Raw genomic sequence first — 19,730 nt, 5'->3', positions numbered from 1 at the left:
TTTAGCTCTTGAGATTTCTAAGCGCCAGGGCCTTGGATCTTACAGTCTCCATTGTATCGGAGCCACTGAGGATGGAGTTTCCCCAAACCATCAGTCCCCCCCCCCCCCCCCGTTGCCTACCCGTCCAGGGCGGCCTCCCCAGCGGCCACTTTGCCAAAGGAAGGAAGCACGGGCAGGCGCACAGCAATCATCTCAGCAGCAGGGGTGAGGGGCGGGCATGCTCAGCACTAGGCCAGGGGCACGCCAGGCGAGGCTCTTACTTGGAAGGTGTTAGACAAAGGTGTAGTGAAGTCCGTTGCTTAAGGGGGGGTAAGGTGGCACCGTCCTGGAGGACAGGGGGCCTTTAGGCGGGAGGAGGGCCAGCTGCTGCGCTAGACGGGCACAGGAATTAAGCGGTGCGTTAGGCTCCTCGTCTGCTCCTGCAGCACAGACGCCCCACGCGGCAGGGCTGGCGGGGGTGCGCAGGCCTCACGGCCCACCATTAATGGCCTGGCCTCAGGGGGCCACATCCATGGGTCTGGCTGGGATCGACCTGTGGATCTGGATATGTCTCTGGGATGGGGAGAGGGAGCAAGAGGGAGGAAAGGCTGCGGCAAAGGCGGCCACTCAGCGGGGAGGTGAGGGGGCCCTGAGTGAGCAGGTGTTAGCTCTGGGGCCTGCTGGTGGTAAGGAAGCGGGGGGGGGGGGGGGGAGGCGGGGGAGGAAGGGGCAGGGGGCGAGGAGGGGCGGTTGATCCACAGAGCAAGCACAGGCTGGAGGGGAGTATCCCGGCCCGGGACCCTTGACACGGGAGGAGCTCAAAATGACTGAGGTGGGTCACAGGAAGCCCCCAAGATCACTAGGAGGAGGGTCTGGGTGAAACCTACTGTCTCCCTTCCCAGAAAGCCACACCAACCACCTCTCAGCCACTCAGGATGTCCCCGATTGGAGTCAGGGCAGCAGGGATTCCGTGGGGACAAAGAACGGCTTCCATGAGATCTTGGTCCTTCTGCTTGCCCTCGGTCACTCCCATGGCTTCTCAAGGCACCATGAGGGCTCTGCTCCCCGGACCAGATCCCCCAGAGCTGGTCAGCTCAGGGCCCTGCAGGCCCCTCCCTAGGTCACTTCCAGACCCTTTGGCCAGGGTTGGAGGACTGGTGGGGACTGTGCCACCACTTCGGCTCTGTGACCACCTCTCTCCAGAAGGCCTAGAGCACAGCTGCCAAGGGTACCGCCCTCCACGTGTGGGGAGAAAGTACTGGGTGAACTGGGAGGGCACAGGGAGCGGGGAGGTGGCTGGACCAGGAGCCAGGAATCCCTTTCCCGGCTGAGAGAGAAAGCCTTTACACACGCACACATTTGCAGGCACGGGTGTGCACCCACCCTCCCATCCCATGGTGCCATTTCCCCTCATCGGCCCCCAAAGTCCCACTTCCCAAGTCCTGCTATCTGGCACAGGTCACTAAGATGAATGGTGGCTTTGATTTGGGGACCAAAGCAGGGGTCCCGGGGAGGACTAGAGGGCTCATTCTGCCTCGGCCCCAGCAGAAGTCCAAGCACCCACAGCTTTCTTGTCCCCTTCGTCATGAGGCCAGAAACCTCAGCCTTGTTCCCCAAGCTCAGGGCCCCGAGACGCCTGTTCTTAACCCACAGTCTCCGGGTAAGCTGAACAGCAGCGCCACTCCCACATTTAAGAAGGGAAAATGGACCCCCTCGCTGGGGCCTCCTTCCTGACGCTCCTGAGCTCCAATCCCCACAATGCTCAGCCTGCCCCACGTCATCTTCCCCGCTCTGCAGTGCTTGTGGGAAAGGAGAACACACCACTGGCCCCCAACCACCATGCCCGACACTGGGTTTTCCACGGAGACTCCCCAACTCGCCCCGAGTTCCAGGGAGCAGTGAGCAGAACCCAGTTTCCATGGCCTCACCTGCCACCTGCTTGCTGCGCTGGGAGGCCTCGGAGGCCAGGGCATAGGAGATGTTGATGATGCGCTCCTGCTCCTGTATCTGTGAGTCCAGGTCGGCCACGCTGTTCCTCCGGTCCTGGCCTGAGGCCGGCTGCAGGTTGCACATGCTGCAGGACGGCCAGAGAGCAGGTGGTGGGCCCTCGCCACCCCACCATCTGCATCTGGGGGAGGGGGTCTCCTGGCCTGGGGCTCTCATCCTTGTAGGGGGCATTGATAAAAACAGTGCACTTTCGCCCAGCCAGCGTGGCTCAGTGGTTGAGCTTCAACCTATGAACCAGGAGGTCTTGGTTTGATTCCTAGCCAGGGCACATGCCCAGGTTGTGGTCTCGATCCCCAGTGGGGGGCATGCAGGAGGCAGCCAATCAATGATTCTCTCTCATCATTGATGTTTCTATCTCTCTCTCCCTCTCCCTTCCTCTCAGAAATCAATAAAAATATATTTAAAAACAAACAAAAAACAGTGCACTTTCTCTCTAGACTAGACAAAGGTGTGTGTGCTTCTCTGCAAATACCCCCAAAATCACAGCTTTGCTCTTCCTTTGGGGAATCACAGAACTCAAGATCAGAGCGCCAGGTCCAGGCTCCTGCTAAATCCAGATGTGCAAAGGCTAACTGAGCTCTGAAAGGGAGGCCTGCACACGTGAGGTTTATGGAGGCTGAGGGAACAGGGAAGCCACTTCTTAGGGCCCTAGCGTCCCAGGAAGTGGGAAAGTCTGGTGCCTCAGAACAAGGCTGGGGCGCCTGGCTCTGGTCTATGGGTCTGTGTGAGGGTACACGGGCCCTAATGCTCTAGCCCCAACTGTGTCCCCGTCACAGCCGTGCTTGGCTCCGCTCCCCACACGTGCCAGGGTCACGGGACACAGGAGAGGCCTTCTCTTTGAGGGCTTCTCAGGTGGCCTAGGCCAGCTTCCTCGGTGAGGTGCTGGTGATGCACTGAGCGCCAGCCAGCCCTTTCCAATGGGGAGGAAGCTGGCAAAACACACACCTTAGCCAGCCTGGCCCAGACCTACTCCACTGAGACACCCATGGGATGGGGCCTGGCAGGACACGGGCAGCGGGAGGGCTGACCTGGACCGGGTGAGGATGCTGCGGATCTTCTCGGCTTTGCGATACCGCGCCTGCAGCTCCTCCAGGCTGGGCGGCTCCTCAGGGTCCAGATCCACGTAACGCTCAGGGATGGAGACCTTCTCTGGTTTGGACAGCTGAGGAGAGGACCAGGAGGCCATGCGGGGGGGAAGGGGTGGCGTTCAGATATCTGCATTCAGGACCCACTCCCACACCCTGTCCCTCACCACGAGGAAGCATGCGTTGCCCTCAGAGGTTGGCTTGCTAAGATCCCAATGGCAGCCTACTGAGGAGTCGGGATCGGAAGCCGGGTGTGACTCCAGAAGCCATGTTCTTTCCACTCCACCCAACAACCTCCTACAGGGGAGGGGAGCGGGAGGGAAAACAACTGGGCTAGAAGCCCTCAGGACAGAAATGACCATCCTCGCCTGGGATGCTCTTCCTTTGCTCCACTGACCCTGCCTCATCATTCCACCCACGCCTCGAGAAGCCTTCCGACGCTGCCCGTTAAAACCTGCTGCTGTCTGAACAAGGACCTAGCACTTCGTAGCCCTCAGCAAATACTCCTTGGATGGCTGGTGGATGGGTGGGTAGATGGGTGGGTGGGTAGGTGGATGGGTGGGTAGGTGGATGGGTGGGTGAGCAGGTGTGCAGGTGGAGGGATGGCTGGGTGGCGACAGTGCTTTCCGTCCCTACGAAAGCTCCTCTGAGCTAGACAGGAGGCAGCGTGCTTGTCTGTTTCCTTCTAGAGGAAAACGTCCCAAGCCCTGCCCACCAGCCTTTCACACGAACCCAGGAGCAGCCTCAGCTTCAATAGTCTCGACAGTGTCGCTGGGGCTGAGACCGCTCAAGGCCAGTTTTGCACGCCCTGGGGGATTTTCCCTCCTTGAACGACAACAGCACAGGAGAGTGACAACTGCTGTCAGAGCACTAAATGGTTCTCAGAGGCTTCGGTGTGGCTCGGGCTGCACGGGGGAGCCCTGCTGTTTTAGTCTGTGTATCCTTGTCCTATTGTAAAATACATGTTGTTTAACAATAAAGAAAAACATGTCTTCTTAGATTTAAAAAAAAAAAAGTGGGGTTGGTTGAAGCTTCTAAAAACAAGCTAAATCCAATCCCAGGCAAATCTGGACTTGAATTTAAACCCAGGCTGCCCTTTCCTTCTGGTGAAAGGTGGCAAGAAATAAGCTCTTCTCTGTGGCTTCCAATGAGGGCAGATCCAGAGGAAGGAAGTAGATTACATTGTAGCGGAGGGATTTAGGTTAGAGATAAGGAAGGACTTTTTCCCCTGGCTGGCAGGCAACGAGGACACCACAGAATACACTTTCACTGCCCGGGCAGCATGCAGAAGCTTCTTTTGTGAACCTGAGAAAGCACTGACCTTTGGCTGCTTCAGAGGCAATAGGTCTGAGGGCGGGGGACTCATTAATCCCTGGCGCTCCAGCTGACCCCAGAATTCATCCTCCGGGGCGTCAATTTGCCCCCCCCTCCCCCACTGCTAAGTCTACCCTTCGTGTGGTGAGCACATTTCCTCATGCAGCTTCAGGCCTGGCTAGTCCTCGGACAAATGTTTTTGGGATATCTGTGGGCCACTGCGTTTCATTCAACAGAGTCCTCATTCAGCAAAGAGTTACAGAGCACCCGTTATGTGCTGGCCTGGTGTTCGGGGGCAAAAGTGAACCAACCAGCCATTAGAATCTGCCCTAAGGAGCTTACAAATGACACAGTGGGGGTCACAGGAGACCACCCTATGTCTTGAGGACTGCAGCTGTCACCCTCTGATTCCCTTTCTCTTCTAGGTAGAGACATGTTGAATCTGTATGTAATTAATCCCACCCGGGGGTTACAGGTCTGCCGGTCATGATGCATTGGGGCCACCAGAGGGCGCCAAAGGAATTCAAACCAGAACGATGCAGGTCTATAACTCCGGCCTTGGCTGGAAATGTCACCTGTGTTTTTCAAACCCGCCCATTTTTCTCAAGTCTGATTGCCCAAGTCCGCCTGAGAGGCCAGTGGCAAGGCCAAGGCTGGGTCTTGCAAGGAACATCTCCTAACAATAACTACCTGTGCCAGGCCTGGTGCTCATGGCCTTCTGATTATTGCTGATCCTCTAGGCAGCCCATGGAATCAGTTAATCCTCATCACAACCCACTTCACCACTGAGGAAACCGAGGCACAGAGCAGGTACATGACTTGCCCCAAATTACAGGGATTTGAATCTGCATCGAAACACTGGGCTCCTTTCATTGCCTCAAGCTGCTATCCATCCTGTCTCCTGGGCCACACTGAAGCTGAGCCTTATCCCCGCTTGAGGACAACACCCCCCAGGACCCCGAGGAGGGCAGGTCAGGCTGGGAGCCTGAGGGCCGTGCCTCCTGGGGCAGCATGAAGGAAGCCCCTGCCCTCACCTCTCTGCTGATGTCCAAGTCATAGTCTTGCGGCTCCAGGTCCAACTCAGTGACAGGCACGGCCTGCACTTTCAACCAGCCATTCTCCTCCTCGTCCTTCCTCTCCCCTTGCACGGCGCGGTCCAGCAACTGCAGGTCAAAGTCCTGCTCGCGCTTCCACTGGCAACAGAACAAGAGGGTTAAGTGTAGTCGCTCCCTGATGGCTACAGCAGCCAGCCGGTCCCCTTCTGAATGGTCTTGAAGACCCTGGGGTCCTTGGGAAGATGCACCTGTGATCCAATCGGGTGGAGCTGTGTGACCCTGGAACTCAACCTCATCTCTAAAGCGAGGCAGCCGTTTTATGACACGGGCATCCCTGCTGTATGCTATACCTCTCCGAGGAATGGAGAACGGGGCCTCTGTCCCTTTTAGATGGCCTGACTCCAGACTGCCGATTTCTTTCTGCTCTAGGCCCCTGAGGGTTCAAACATGATCCCCAAGGCACAGGTCCAAGACCCATGACTTTAGACTCACATGGTCCCCAGGGATACAGGAGGCTCCCAGGTTCAAGAGGGTGACACCTACACAACCTGGGAGAATTCTGGAGAAGGGATTTGCCTCTCCTGCTGCCCCAGAGTCGGGGGAGCATTCTGGTGCAGGAGCCATACGTCCCAGCTCAGCAATAATGGAAGAAACAAGCCCTCTGAGGCCCTGGTGAGCAAGAGGAATAGCCAAGAGCCTGTGTAAGGGGGAGTCTCAACAGGATACCTTTAGGGCTGGACCTATAGCACCCACAGCGGGGCTGGGGAGGCCCGAGCGGGAGCAGCTTGGGGTCAGTGAAGCAGGTAAACTGCTGTGTATCAAGGCATCTATGTGGGGCAAAAGTTTCCTTTAAGTTAGAAAAGAAACAAAGACATGTAAAACTGAAATGCTAGATCAAATGCAACGTGTTCAAGGCTGTTCCGCGGTATCGACCTTTTAACAAGTGTCTCCTCACACAGGGAAAATCTAACTGGCCATTTAAAGATGCAAGGACAACTGTGCGACTTGGAGGCAGCCCTCTGTGGCCCGCATCCTCACAGGCCTTTGACGCTGAGCAGGTTTTGAGCAGATGGAACAGGCTCAAAGCCTCTCTTCTCTTGAGCAGAAACTGAACAGATGCTTCTCCATCCCAGGTCATCTCCTCCCTCCCACACCACCCACCTCACAGAGCCCCCAGTGGTCACGATTGTCTTTGATGATGCTTCAAGTGCCCCCACAGCCCCAAACCCATAGCCAGTATCAGCACATTTCACCCATTCATGCACAAGCTCTCAATACTGATGCCAAGCCAATCTAATCGCGCTTAGGTTTCCAATCACAGTATGAAAAGGATTAGGCAGTTGACATTTCAGGGATGAAAAAATGAATTTAATGATTCACAAAAGAAATAAAAGCACATTTCTTTACAGGCTCACGTGTGGCCCAGATAGAGAGAGAAGTCCTCGTTTAAACCCAGCCTGATTGTTTCCACAAACAGAGAAAGGCCACTAGGCTCTGCGGTGTGTCCTGGGGAAGAACCACGCCAATCCATTATTATTAGCAACACGTTTATTGGCGTCGATACAGACACTTACACAAGTCCTTTCTTTTTTTAAGAGAAAAATTACAAGGTATTCAAGTTACGATTTTCAGATAACCTTTCTACACTTGAGACATTAGTTTGTAAAAGGTCAGTGTTCCCCCACGTGACATTTGCTTATAAAGTTTAAAAGTTACTGGCTTTGCAGCTTTTCAGGAGATGAGTGTCCTGGGACTTCCCCCTTTGGTGTCTGAGCTAACAGCTGCAAAGGGACCCTCTACATACAGAACATACTATAGCTCACTATCTGTTCGAGTTATTAAGTACTAAAAACACAAAAAAGTTTTCCATTAGAATTGTGCCATGGGACTGGAGGAATTAAAAGCAAACCAAACTTAGACTCGATAGAATTTATTCAAATGTACAATCTCTGAGGTCCGTGTCTACTGACTAGACGTGAGACATGGACTTTGGTAAGTTCATAATGCCCAGACCTCTGCCAGTGACCACGGCCCTCGGGCGGCAGGGTGGCTCCGTCTCGCAGGGCAGCTTCTGGGACGAGGGAATTAATTGTGAGTCAGTAGGCCCTGCACGAAGGGGGCAGCGGAAAGGTGAGTCACACATGGGAGTGCTCGCTAGGCTATGGAGACAAGAGCTGCTATGATAAGCCTGGTAGCAAAGAGCACAGGCCAGTTAGAGAACGCTCACTGCAATTTAGAAGCTTCTGTAAACACAATCAGGCAGGGTTAGAGAGGCAATGCGCAAGCGGTAACGCGAAACGCAGAAGAGCTTGTGCAATGAATTAGGGAAAGGACAGTCAGGCTAGCGGTCCAGGGAAACACTTGATTTCAAACAGGAGAAAGTCCAATGGATGTATGTATCCAAATCGAACCTAAGGCGGCTGTGGGCGGGGTGCAGTACCTGGAAGCACCACCAGGGGCAGCACACATTCCCCGGCTCTCAGGGCACCATGGGCCTGTGAGCACCACAAGCAGCAGGAGACCGCAGCCCTGGGGTGCGGGCCGTGACCCTGCGCTCAGCGGCCCCATAGGGCAACCGCGTGGGGGTTTGGGAGGCTGGTGGGCTTGTGCTCCTCCTCACCATACCGTCTCACCATCTTCCTCCTCCACTCCTTGAATCCTCAAACCAAGTACCTATTCCCAAGTCCTTGATTCAGCTGAGACTCCAAACGTCTACAAAGGCCGCTGTCAAGCTCCACTTGGAGAACTGACGGGACATTCCCTCAGGCTCTGTGACGCCTGCAGTGCCATCCTCACTCCAGCTCTGCTTCCCCATCGCCCTCTGACCCGGCCACACACGTGTGTCGGCATGCAATCAGAACAGCCCCGGGAGGAGCTCTCGGAATCCTCTAGGCCAGCGGCCCACTCGCCCAGGGGTGTGACGTGCTAGTGTTCGGGGGACTCGGGAAAGCTCTGCTCCCTGTCCCGGCCCCACCTGCCTGGACCCTCCTAACATACTGAGCCAAGATCTCCAGGGAGCGGGTGGCTGAGGTAGCGAGACGAGGGCAGGCCCGTCCTCTCTCCTTGGCTCAGGGTCCTCTTGCGCTCCCGGACCAGGGCCTTCTGGTGCCGCTTCATGCGCTCCAGCTGCTCCTCCGCACTCATCTTGCCCCGCTGGTGGTCCCCTGAGTACAGGCGCTCCAAGGCACTCTTGGGTCTCTGAGGAGGAAGAGGCGAGAGACAGGGCAGCTGGGCTGGGAACACACAGGGCAGCCACACGGCGGCTTCATGCCCGTTCTGTGTCCGTCTGTCTCTCTCTCTCACACACAAACACACTCTATCTAGTTGGGCTCCTCTCGGCCGTGGAGAACCACTGTCTCTAAGCCTACTCATCGACACGACGCCCCTGGCCCCTCGGGCTTCCTGGGCAGCAGCCCATTCTGCAGATGCAGACACTGAGGCCCAGGCCTGTCCAGTCAGGCATACAGGCGGCACGTGGTGGGGCCAGAACCCAGGGTGCAGACTTCCTGGGCTCCCTCCTTTGAGCCTGACAGGCCGGGGAGAAAGGTGGGGGGTGTCCTCAGGAAACAGAAAGGGCAGCGTGATGCCCTTCTTGGTGGACTGTGGGGGAGACATCACGGAGCACATGATGACAGGGGCCCTGAGCTCGGGAGGAGCCGAGACGACCTCAGAGACCATCCCAGGCCTCACAGGATCGCAGTCACCGTCCACCGCGGAGCCCGTCCCTCTGTGCGTGAGGGAGCAGAGAGCTCCTCGGAAACTTCTCAAGGCCACTCACAGGGAAGGTCATCTTGCTGCTTCCGGCATTCAGACCCCTCCGGAGGGTGACGTAGGGCGCAATGGTGGACGACTGCTGGAGCCTTGATGTGGACCCCGAGAGCCCTTCGGGAGGAAAGAGAAAGGCGCGTGTATTTGTGGTGGAGTGGCCAGGCCACCAGCCCCTCCCCAAGCACCTCCCACGGCCGTGACGGGACCATGGGGGCTCAGCCAACAACCCACTGTTCTTCCTGTCCAGGGCCTGGAAGAGCAAGGCCCCAGGTAGAGGATGAGGGGCCAGTCCAGGGGTGCCCTCTGTCCCCAATGGGGGACAGTGTTCCTAGAGATCTGTGGACCACCCTAGTCTTCCCTCACATGCAGAGGATGGAAAGGATGGAGGGGGCGGAATGCCCTTCACCCCTTCCTGCTGCTGAACTCCCAGCATCCTGCATGACCCAGTTCAGATACCCTGTGTGCAGGCCCCTGAAATGCTGAGGCAGAACCAACTATTCCCAATACCCCTCAGCATATGCACTGGTTACTGACCACAGACAGTGTCCTAACTAGACTGCAAACCCAACAATGCCTGGTTGGCTGACTGAATGAGGAAATGGATGAAGGGATAGAAGAAGGCACCAAACATTTACTGAGCACGTACTATGTCGGGCACTGCTATGTAGATGGTCCCACTGGTCCTACACAGTAAAGCATCACTTGACCATGGTAGAGCTACCTGATCTAAGGCTCACAGAGGTTAAGAGATTTGTCCAAGGTACATGGCAGGGGCCTCACTGACATGTGCTTCCTGTGTCTGGGTCCTACGGCTCTGAGGAGTCATCTCACCCTGGCCGGCTGCTGCCACAGCCTGTGCTTTATCCATGAGCAATGATTCTTATCAGGGGTGGTCGTCACACCCTGACGAGAACACCACCAGCACACAGCACGTGGGAAAGACAATGATGAATGTCCTACCATGTCCAGAGAATCCCAAGCAACAAAGAACTGCCCTGCCCACAATGTCACCAATACTGTCACTGAGAAACACCTCCAGGCCATAATGAAGGAAGGCTGCAAGGCCTCCGGGCACAGTATCAAGGGCAGCCATGGCCCCAACTCAGCAGGGACCAGCTCAGGCCACAGCAGCCCAGACAGTGTGATGAGGTGGGAGTCACAGAACCCCACACGTGCCAGAGCCCAGCTATGTGTCCGTCCACCTGGCCAAGGGGTGAAAAGCACCTGACCTTCCACCTCCGGAAGCAGACAGGAGGGTCAGAGGCGGGAGCATGGTCTGCCTGCTCAGGGGCTCCAGGAGGCCTCCCTGTATGGAGACTTCTGAGGAAGAGGGTCTGGCTTTGAGGAAAATGAGCTACGAGTGAGTCTAAGGGCCTAAGTCTGTTCCCATCCCCATGGGAACAGTGAGAAGGACAGTGAGAAGAAGACCCGATTGAAGAGAACAGTGTGTCTGTGTAAAGAAAGGATTCTCTGAGTGCTAGAGTGACAAAGAGGACATAACCCTCTAAAGGCCCGTGGTTACCGCTCTCCCAGCCTACGCTACAGCCAGAACACTGGGCTGGAATCCGGCTCCAACACTTTAGCTAATTAGCAAGTTAATTTCTCTGAGCCCTAGTTCTCTTATCTCCAAAATGGAGATAATAATAGTACTGCCCTCATAGATTATGAATATTAACGAAATGATTATAAAGGGCTTAACTCGACACAGTGCCGAGCTTTATAGCAACTGCTATTAGCATTATGCCCAGGAACAGATGTAATAAAGAGAAAGAGAACCAGAATGTGGGCTCGAAAAAGGAATGACAGGCCCTCCCCGAAGCCCAGAACCCGTGCAGCTGGGGCCCGAGGTCCAACGCTGCAGGCAGAAGGGTGCTAGGCACCAGGTGAGGGTTGGGGAGCAGTGATCGGCAGAGCTGGGGTCCCCAGAAGCCTCCGTGGAGAGTGGTGACTTACCTCTGCTGGGCAGCGTCTGGTACCTGCTCTCAGAGCCCGCGGGCCCCAGGGGAGGCTGGGCCACGTCCCCACCGAAAGTCGTCAGCTCGGGCTCACTAACGTAGGACCGGAGCTCCACCTGCGAGCAGAGTCCGAGGCCGTCATACCTGCCCAGCACACCACCATCCTCCCTCTCCCCACCCAGTGGGCAGCCCCAGGGTCCTCTCCGCTCACCCTCGAGTCCCCGTTCACACACTGCCCCTGCTCCCGATCTCGCTTCCTCTCGTCCGACTGCCGCTTGAGGCCCCGCACGGAAGTGTGCCGGATGACGGTGGCCTCCCTGGGCAGAGGCGGCACAGCCGGGGGCTGGTCCTCCGGGCTGTAGAGCTCAGGGAGTGGGGGCCTGGGAGGTGCCTCGTCTTCCTGCTCAGGGAAAGTGCCCATGAGAAGGAGCTGGAGGGAGGAGGCCTGGTGGCCCCACCCCAGTGGTGGCCCAATGGCTGGAACCGGCCCCCACCCCAGGCCTGAAGAGCACAGCCACTTCAGCCCAGAGGTGCCAACATTCCCCCTGGCAGAGCCATGAAGAAGGTGACACCTCGGCTCCAAATCCGTTCTTCCCTTTGAGTTGCATTTTCCATTTTTCAAAGTGCTGCCTATACTGCGTCCCCAAATCCAGAACTCGGGTCTCTACTCGCCTGGAATGCACCATAGGGGGAGCAGGCTGGCGACCCTGCACTTACTGGTAAGTCTATGACAGCATTCCTCCCACCTCCCCCCGTGAGCCCTCTCCACAGTGCTCAGGCTGAGCGCACCGTTCCTGCCTGGTCTCAGGACCCCTCAGCAGGTGGAGAGCTGAGCAAGGACAGTCTCCCTCCTCTTGCCCTATCAGAAATGTGAACGGTCACAAAGTATTTCCTCCTTCCTGACCTGGGGGCTGAACAGGCGGTCAGAACGGGAGACTCACTGTCTGCCCCGCAGCCCACTCCCTGCCGATGATGAATGTCACTATTTTCCTTGACACACACACCCCCGCCCCCGCCCCGCCTGGTCCATGACCCTCTCTGAGGGCCGTGGCTTCTCTATGGATCGACAGCCTGGCTCCCCACTGCCATGGACACCTAGTCCTGGGACAGGTGACCACTGAGACCCCTTCCTCCTAAACGCCCTCTTTCTTAGTCTCATTTTGCTTTGTTTTTCAGAATTTTGCAGAGTTCGGGAAAGGGCGCTGCAAGCTTGCCTTGCAAAGGCTTAGCAGAATTCTTCTTATGCAACACATTTCATCACTGTGTGAATGCTCTGCCCACAGGCTCTCTGAGCATCCCGGTTTCCAACCCTGACAGAGGTCTCAGAATCACCAATTTCTAAAAAGCTCCCCAGAATGATAAACACAAAACATTGATTGCCCTTGATGGAAGACAATAGGATGTCTGGAGACAGAGGGCGGGGGGTGGGGGGGGGGCTTTATTCTGTATTGTTTCACATCTTTTGATTTTGTGCCCTTTGAGAGGATTATCTAATAAAGAGGTAAGTGACATTAAATTCAAGAAACTAAGCCAAATAAAAAGCAAAGAACTACAGCTACATGCAATAATGGGGATGAATCACACAAGTATAATATTGAAGAAAAGATGCAAGATACAAAAGAATAAGTACAGGCGAAACTAAAGTATTTAAAGATGCAAACATAGGTAGCAAAACTTAAAGAAGGCAAGGAAATGATCCCAAATGCCAAGCCAGTGGCTACCTCTGGCAGAAGGGGCCTTGCACGGGGAAGGAGCCCGCAGGCCTGAGGGCTCTGGCTGCTGCAAAGCTCTATTTCTTAGTCTGGGTGTTGGTATAACGTGGGTGGTCTCTTTATTAATATGTGTTAAGTGATGTATTCATGCTTTACGTCAATTTCAGGTTGTCATTATTTCACAACTATAAATATAAAGAGAGCAAACAATAATAAAAACATGGCGAAACTGGTGAACACACATGCATTACCAGAGGAGGGGAGAGAAGACCCCCATTGGCTGTGACGCTGACCCGACTGGAAAAGCCCTGCCCCCGAGCCACGGAGGACCAAGCTGTGAAGGTGGGCCTCTGTGTCTAGTCAGAGCTGGTTGCTGTGCATACGGGGAAACTGAGGAAGCTCAGAGAGGACCCAGAGAGAACAAGGGCTGGAATCCAGCTGGTCCGGCTCCCAGGCTAGCAGCCTTTCCCTCTGCTGCTGGTCCTGGCTGGCAGGTGCCTGCCTTATGTCAGCAGCCGTCTTCCCCAGCCATTCCTGTTTAATTTGCTATTTCTACCTCCCGGTTTGTGGCTGGTGCCCTGGGCCTCCTAGCTCTGGGATGAGGAGGGAGATCTTAAGATAAAGAAATTCACAGTGACCCTGAGTCCTGGCACCTGTCTTCCAGCTCTGGGCCTTGGGCCATGGCAGGTAGATGGTGAGGACGGGATTGGGAACTTGTGTGTTTAAGCCACTGCTGTGCAATCGTCACAGGTACTAGGCACACATGGTGCCCAGGCAAAGCTCCTCCAAGCAAAATCCTGGAGGTCCCCCTTCCAAGGTGCCCTCTGCCATGGCTCTCCAGTCACTTGGACTAGACCCCTTGGGTTCTCCAGCCAGAGCTGGCCTGGCCTTGGAGACTTGAGCTATCCTGGTACCCGACCACATCTTCTATTTCCTTAACGTCTCCTGTTGTCCCAGACTCTGCCAAGGGCTTGGACTCTCTCTATGCCAGGCAAGCCAAGGTGCAGGGTTAGGCAGTCACAGGGCCACAAACCTGACCTGGGGACCTGGGGCGAATGTCCGATAAGATGGCAGATGGCACAGGGAATGATCAGGAGATGTGCTGACTCTACTAGCCAACAATGAGACTTTAAGCAAATGTAACACTTTTGGGCCGCAGTTCTCTTATCTGTGGCATGGGGACACTGGCCTTCCTGTCTGTACTCCTGAGGTTATTTTGAGGCTCAACTGTACCTACTACCCAGCAGCATGCTCACCTGTAGGTGAAGATAAGGGAGCCTCTTCTGCTGAGATGAGCTCATTGCCCACAAACAGGTGTAACTGCAGATTTGCAAGGAGCAGCCTCACCCCTATCTGCACGGTGCAGAGTCTACCTACTCAGCAGTCACTTCCTCTTGCTGGGCCTCAGTTTCCCAGCTGGGAAATGGGAGGGTTGGGCTAGCTTATATCCAAGGGCACCTTCTAATTCTGGGAGTCTGAGGTCCAATGGCAGGATCCTTCCACTCCTTAACCTCTCATGGCTCAGGACTTTGGCTGGTCCTATCTCCCCCACCCCGCCGTTTCCCTAAAAACTTCTCTCCCGAGAGAAGCTGACCTGAGAACAGAGAGGAAAAGACGGTGCTCAGCTCCTGGTCCTGGTCATCGTACTTACAACTTTGGGCTTCGTCTTGGTCGGTGACTGAAGAGGAGACGTCACCTTCCTCAGCTGGGGCGGGTGAGGTCGGTAGGGCAGGTAGGTTTGCAGCTGAGGGAAGAGCCGAACCTCCAGAGGGGTCCGCACAGGGCTGGTGGGAGGGCTGGGCTGCGGGGGCGGCTTGCTCTCAGAAGTCGAGAGTGAAGGCACAGGCGGGTGAGGAAACAAAGGCACTGTTTTTCTCTCTAAGGGGCATAGAGGGAAGCAAAGGATAGGATGGAACCAAGACCTACTTCCCGGAGGAGTGACACACAGGAGGACCTGATGCCGGGGGCCCACCCCTCCTGCCTGGGCACTGGCCCCCAACAGACGGCCCACTCACCAGGATTTTTGACCGACTCCACCAGGATCCTGAAGTTCTCCTTGTTTGCACTCAGGCCTGCGGTGACGTCCTCAATCCTCCAGAGATCCTTCTGTATCTGCGATTTCTCCTACGGAAGACGAGCGGCGGTTCACGTCCTTCTTAGCTCCTCACGAGACGCTTTTTCATAGGACCTGTGCTGTCATTTCAGACAGGGCCCCTCACCCTGGGCGGGGAGCATTTCCGTGGGAAGCCGCACCAGGGCTAGAGCCCAGCCGGCTCCACGGCTTCACGGGGAAGCGCAGACACGAAGGATGCTCAAGGCCCAGGAGAGAAATTTCAGGGGCACTCTCACAAGTCCACCTCGCCTAGTTCCACCTCATTTAGAAACAGGCTGCCTCAGACACTGTAGGATTCCACTTATGTGAGGCATGAAGGCTGTCAGATTCAGAGAGAAAGTAGAGGGTGGGTGCGGATGCTGGGGAAGGGGGGGATGGGATTGTTATTTCCTGGGTACGGAATTCCAGGTCTGCAAGACAAAGAGTTGTGCAAAGATGGGTGCACAACAGTGTGAATACACTTAACACTACCAACCTGTACACTGGAACATGGTGGAGGTGGTAAATTTCATGCTATGTACATTTTACCACAATTTTAAAAAATAGACCATCTCAGGCAACTTTGGCATAAGGGAAGAGAAGGCAAGGACTAGAGGTTACGCCTTCCGTAGACTATAAAGAGCATCTTTTAAAAGACAGTTAATCCTGGGACGTGAAGTTTACTAGTAGTTCAGAGTACAATGGGCTGTAGAAATTTTTGGCAATAAAAGGGAATGACGTACTGACACATGCTACATGGACGAACCTGGAAAACATTATGGTGCATGAAAGAAGCTAGACACAGAATGCCACAGATTGTATGATTCCATTTTATATAAATGTCCAGAATAGGTAAATCCAGAAAGAAAGAACATAGATTAGTGACTGGCTAGAGCAGGAGTGGGGATTGAGGGTGGAGATGGGGAGTGATCGTTAATAGGTATGAGGTTTCTTTTGGGGGATGATGAAGTTGTTATAATATTGTGGGGATGGTTACGCAACTCTGAATATTCTAAAAACGAATGAACTGTATACTTTAAGAGGGAATTATATAATAAGCCTGTTATTTTTAAATTTTATTTTGTTAATCCTCATCCAAGGATAGTTTTCCATTGATTTTTAGAAAGTGGAAGGGAGGGGATAAGAGAGAGAGAGAGAGAGAAAGAGAGAGAGAGAGAGAGAGAGAGAGAGAGAGAAGAGAGAAACATCGATTGGCTGCCTGCCGCATAAGCCTCGACGGGCCAGGGATTGAGCCTGTAACTGAGGCACATGCTCTTGACCGGAATCAAACCCAGAACCCTTCAGTCCGAGGCCAACACTCCATCCACTGAGCCAAACCATATGGCAAAGCTGTTGTTTTTTAAAGGATTGGGAAAGAGCCAGGCTATAGGACCATAGGCACACTTGACAAGTCACAACCAAAACCGGCTGGGAAGAGGCCCTAGAACAGTGATGGCGAACCTATGACACGCGTGTCATAGGTGACACGCGAACTCATTTTTTTGGTTGATTTTTCTTTGTTAAATGGCATTTAAATATATAAAATAAATATCAAAAATATGTCTTTGTTTTACTATGGTTGCAAATATCAAAAAATTTCTATATGTGACACGGCACCAGAGTTAAGTTAGGGTTTTTCAAAATGCTGACACACCGAGCTCAAAAGGTTCACCATCACTGCCCTAGAAAGACGCGAGTGGGGTCTGTAGTGGTTAAGGGATGGTGGGCATCTTTCAATAGAGTTGTTTAAACATCAAACAGACTATTCTTTCAGCTTTTAAATTACCATGGGGGAAGACAGAAAGTTTTACATCCCCGGCCACACTCAGCCAGAAGAGTTCCCACATGCGCCATGCTTATGGCCATGTCTGATTCTACAACTAGACAATGTGCTCCCCGATCCACCCCCCAGAGGCAATTTCTCAGCAGATTCTTAGTACATGTATGTTGAATGATAAAGGACCAATCACATAAAGTCCCTGGTCAAATACTGTCCAACAGCCGTGACAATAGACGTCCAAGGCCTCCCTCCTAGCAGCTCAGCCTCTCACACTCTCCCCACCTTTAATACACCAACGCGCATCCTCAGGGCGGACAAGCCAATAATGAACTTGAGGCTCGGCTCCTCACTGAAGCACAAGTGTCCTAAAGCAGATGGGTGAGCCGAGCGTGTGGGTACAAGCTAACAGGGTTATCTCGAGCCGAGGTCCCCAGACAGAGTACTGGCAGCAGGGGAAGCGGGAGCATGGGATTAGAATCACCCCCCCCTCCCCTGGCAGTCTCCCTGGCACACTTCTCCTGCCAGTAGTTCGCAACCCTGCCCCCACTTTGCCCTTGTCACCCCACCCGTAAGAGAAGAGCAGAGAGGAGCGCAGGCCAGATAACCTCTATCTTTCTCCAAGGGTGATGGAATTTCAGAACTTAATGACAAGGCAAAGGAAGCTTTTGGGGAGCAAGGCAGTGGGGTTTCATTCCTGCATCCTCACGCCAGGCTGGGCAGGATGGCTGCTGTGTACTACACTCAGCAAAGGCTTGACTCATTGGACACCTACAGGGAGCCTCGCCGCTCACTGCCTCTCACCTGTTACCCAGATGCTCTTTGATCCTCTGGCTTCCCCACCCAGGTGGCCATCAGAATCTTTATAAATAAAGCCACTCATCCTAATATATAAAAAGCCAGGGGCCGTCACAACCGATGGGCAACCAAATAGCAGGCTGTGTGGGGCGACCAGGCCAGCAGGGGGGGTAGTGAGGGGGAATCAGGCCGGGGGGGGGGGGGGGGGCAGTGAAGGGCGATCAGGCCAGCAGGCAGATGAGTGGTTAGGAGCCAGCAGTACAGGATTGTGAGAAGGATGTCCCTCGAGGGGTCCCGGATTGGAGAGGGTGCAGGCTGGGCTGAGGGGAGCCCTTCCCCCCCTGTGCACGAATTTTGTGCACTGGGCCTCTAGTCTTCAATAAAAAGGCTATGGATTTTCTCATAGCCAAACCTGGCTAAAGGGAGGCGAGCTTCCAGGCCCACTACTGAGAATGTGTGTATCTCCAGTGTTAATGATTTATTCAGGACTCTATTCAACAGCTTGCCTGGCCTTGAATTACACCAAAGTGAACACAGAGTCTGCTCAAAGAAGGGCTTTGTGAGCTTCCGGTCATTGAGTTATCAGGGAAAGTGTGAGCAGGGCCACCAGGTAGATGCATATCGAGCAGCAGGGACCAGGCTCCAAACCGGCCTATGTTTCAGTCACTTACTAGGGAGTCTGTGACAAGACCTGTACATTGTACCCATTTATGTTGTGGAGGGGAAAGAAGGTTTCTGGGCCTGCCCTATGTTACGTCACCATGAAATAAGCTGCAGTAGACATACAACTGGCCCATAATCACATGAAGAGATGTTTAACCTACGAGGTAAGTAAATAAATGCAAATTAAAACAAGATGTCCTTTTTCAGCAAGTAGACTGGCAAAAACTAAAAAGAGTGATAACATCAAGTGCTGGCAAGGATGTGGGTAGACAGGTTCCGTACTTTCATTCATGTGGGTGGGAGGGCAAATGAGAACAGCCTTTTAGAGAGTGATCCGGCAGCGTCCAGCCACACGAAGATGTACACTCTTTTCAACCCACTGAGTCTGCTCCCAGGGACCTGCCTTAGATGAACGCTCATAATGGAGCTTGAAAAGACAGTTACACAAATGCTCACTGTGGCACCTTTTCTAAAAACAAAACACTGCCAATAACATTCAATGCCCCTCAGAGGAGGAATGGCTAAGCAAAGGATGAACTGTCCAGACTACAAAATTCTATGCAGCCGTGAAGAACTAATTTAATTTCATTTACTTAGACCAGCGATTTTCAACGTTTTTCATCTCGTGGCACACATAAACTAATTACTAAAATTTTGCGGCACACCAAAATATATATATTTTGCCAATCTGACAAAAAAAATTGGTATAATTTAGATTCACTCACACTAGACAGCTATTGTTGTGTTCGCCGTTGTCATTTTTTCATTTGACAATCTAAGGGAAAAGAGGTCAGTGCCACTGACTAAATTAGTCAGTGTTGCATGTTTTAAAAATTCTTATGGCATACCTTTGGAAAATCGCTGAATTAGACCAACAATGTTCAGTACGACTTTCTGAGGTTATGGAAATCTATCATCTGTGCTGTCCAATATAGCAGCCACTGGCCACATGTGGCTACTGAGCAGTGGAAATGATTCTAGTGTGACTGAGGAACAAATTTTTAATGTTAGGCCGAAACCGGTTTGGCTCAGTGGATAGAGCGTCGGCCTGTGGACTGAAAGGTCCCAGGTTCGATTCCAGTCAAGGGCATGTACCTGGGTTGCGGGCATATCCCCAGTAGGAGATGTGCAGGAGGCAGCTGATCAATGTTTCTCTCTCATTGATGTTTCTAACTCTCTATCTCTCTCCCCTCCTCTCTGTAAAAAATCAATAAAATATATTTTTTAAAAAAAATTTTTAATGTTAGTTAATTTTAATTCAGTTATGTTTAAATTTAAGTAGCTACTGTATTGGGCAGCATAAACTTGGGGGTATCTTTCCTAGAAAGATTGCCACCACATAAAGTTATGACAAAAAAGTGAGTTACTGGATAAGGTGTTAGAATGATTCTTCTTTAAATAAACAGTCACCCTCAAATAAATTAAATAACTCTGTATGTGCACGTGTTTGGAAATGCAAAGAGAACGGTCAGAAGGCGACTTTGCAAACTGGAGGCACTCATTACCCACAAGGGAGGTGGTGGTC

General features: G+C 53.5%; 1 protein-coding gene across 2 annotated transcripts in view; it reads right to left on the bottom strand.

Annotated features, from left to right (window-relative positions):
- Window positions 1-19,730, bottom strand: part of PLEKHA7 (pleckstrin homology domain containing A7) — a 72,164-nt gene that overhangs the window by 3,049 nt on the left and 49,385 nt on the right. Inside the window, exons 14-23 of one of the 2 annotated variants that reach the window (XM_081099612.1) lie at window positions 14,891-14,999; window positions 14,527-14,753; window positions 11,375-11,563; window positions 11,162-11,279; window positions 9,219-9,322; window positions 8,438-8,638; window positions 5,420-5,578; window positions 3,015-3,148; window positions 1,908-2,053; window positions 261-371 (exon numbers count right to left, since the gene is read on the bottom strand). In XM_081099612.1, the coding sequence (XP_080955738.1) occupies window positions 271-371; window positions 1,908-2,053; window positions 3,015-3,148; window positions 5,420-5,578; window positions 8,438-8,638; window positions 9,219-9,322; window positions 11,162-11,279; window positions 11,375-11,563; window positions 14,527-14,753; window positions 14,891-14,999 (1,488 nt within the window). In that variant the 3' untranslated portion in view covers window positions 261-270. The remainder of the gene's footprint in view (window positions 1-260; window positions 372-1,907; window positions 2,054-3,014; window positions 3,149-5,419; window positions 5,579-8,437; window positions 8,639-9,218; window positions 9,323-11,161; window positions 11,280-11,374; window positions 11,564-14,526; window positions 14,754-14,890; window positions 15,000-19,730) is intronic. The other variant, XM_081099611.1, reaches the window with a different exon arrangement.

Source organism: Myotis nattereri (genome assembly GCF_964212035.1).
Source record: "Myotis nattereri genome assembly, chromosome: 9".
Lineage (NCBI taxonomy): Eukaryota > Metazoa > Chordata > Mammalia > Chiroptera > Vespertilionidae > Myotis > Myotis nattereri.
Note: the sequence above shows the minus strand (reverse complement) of the source record. Positions and strands in the feature narration are given on the sequence as shown.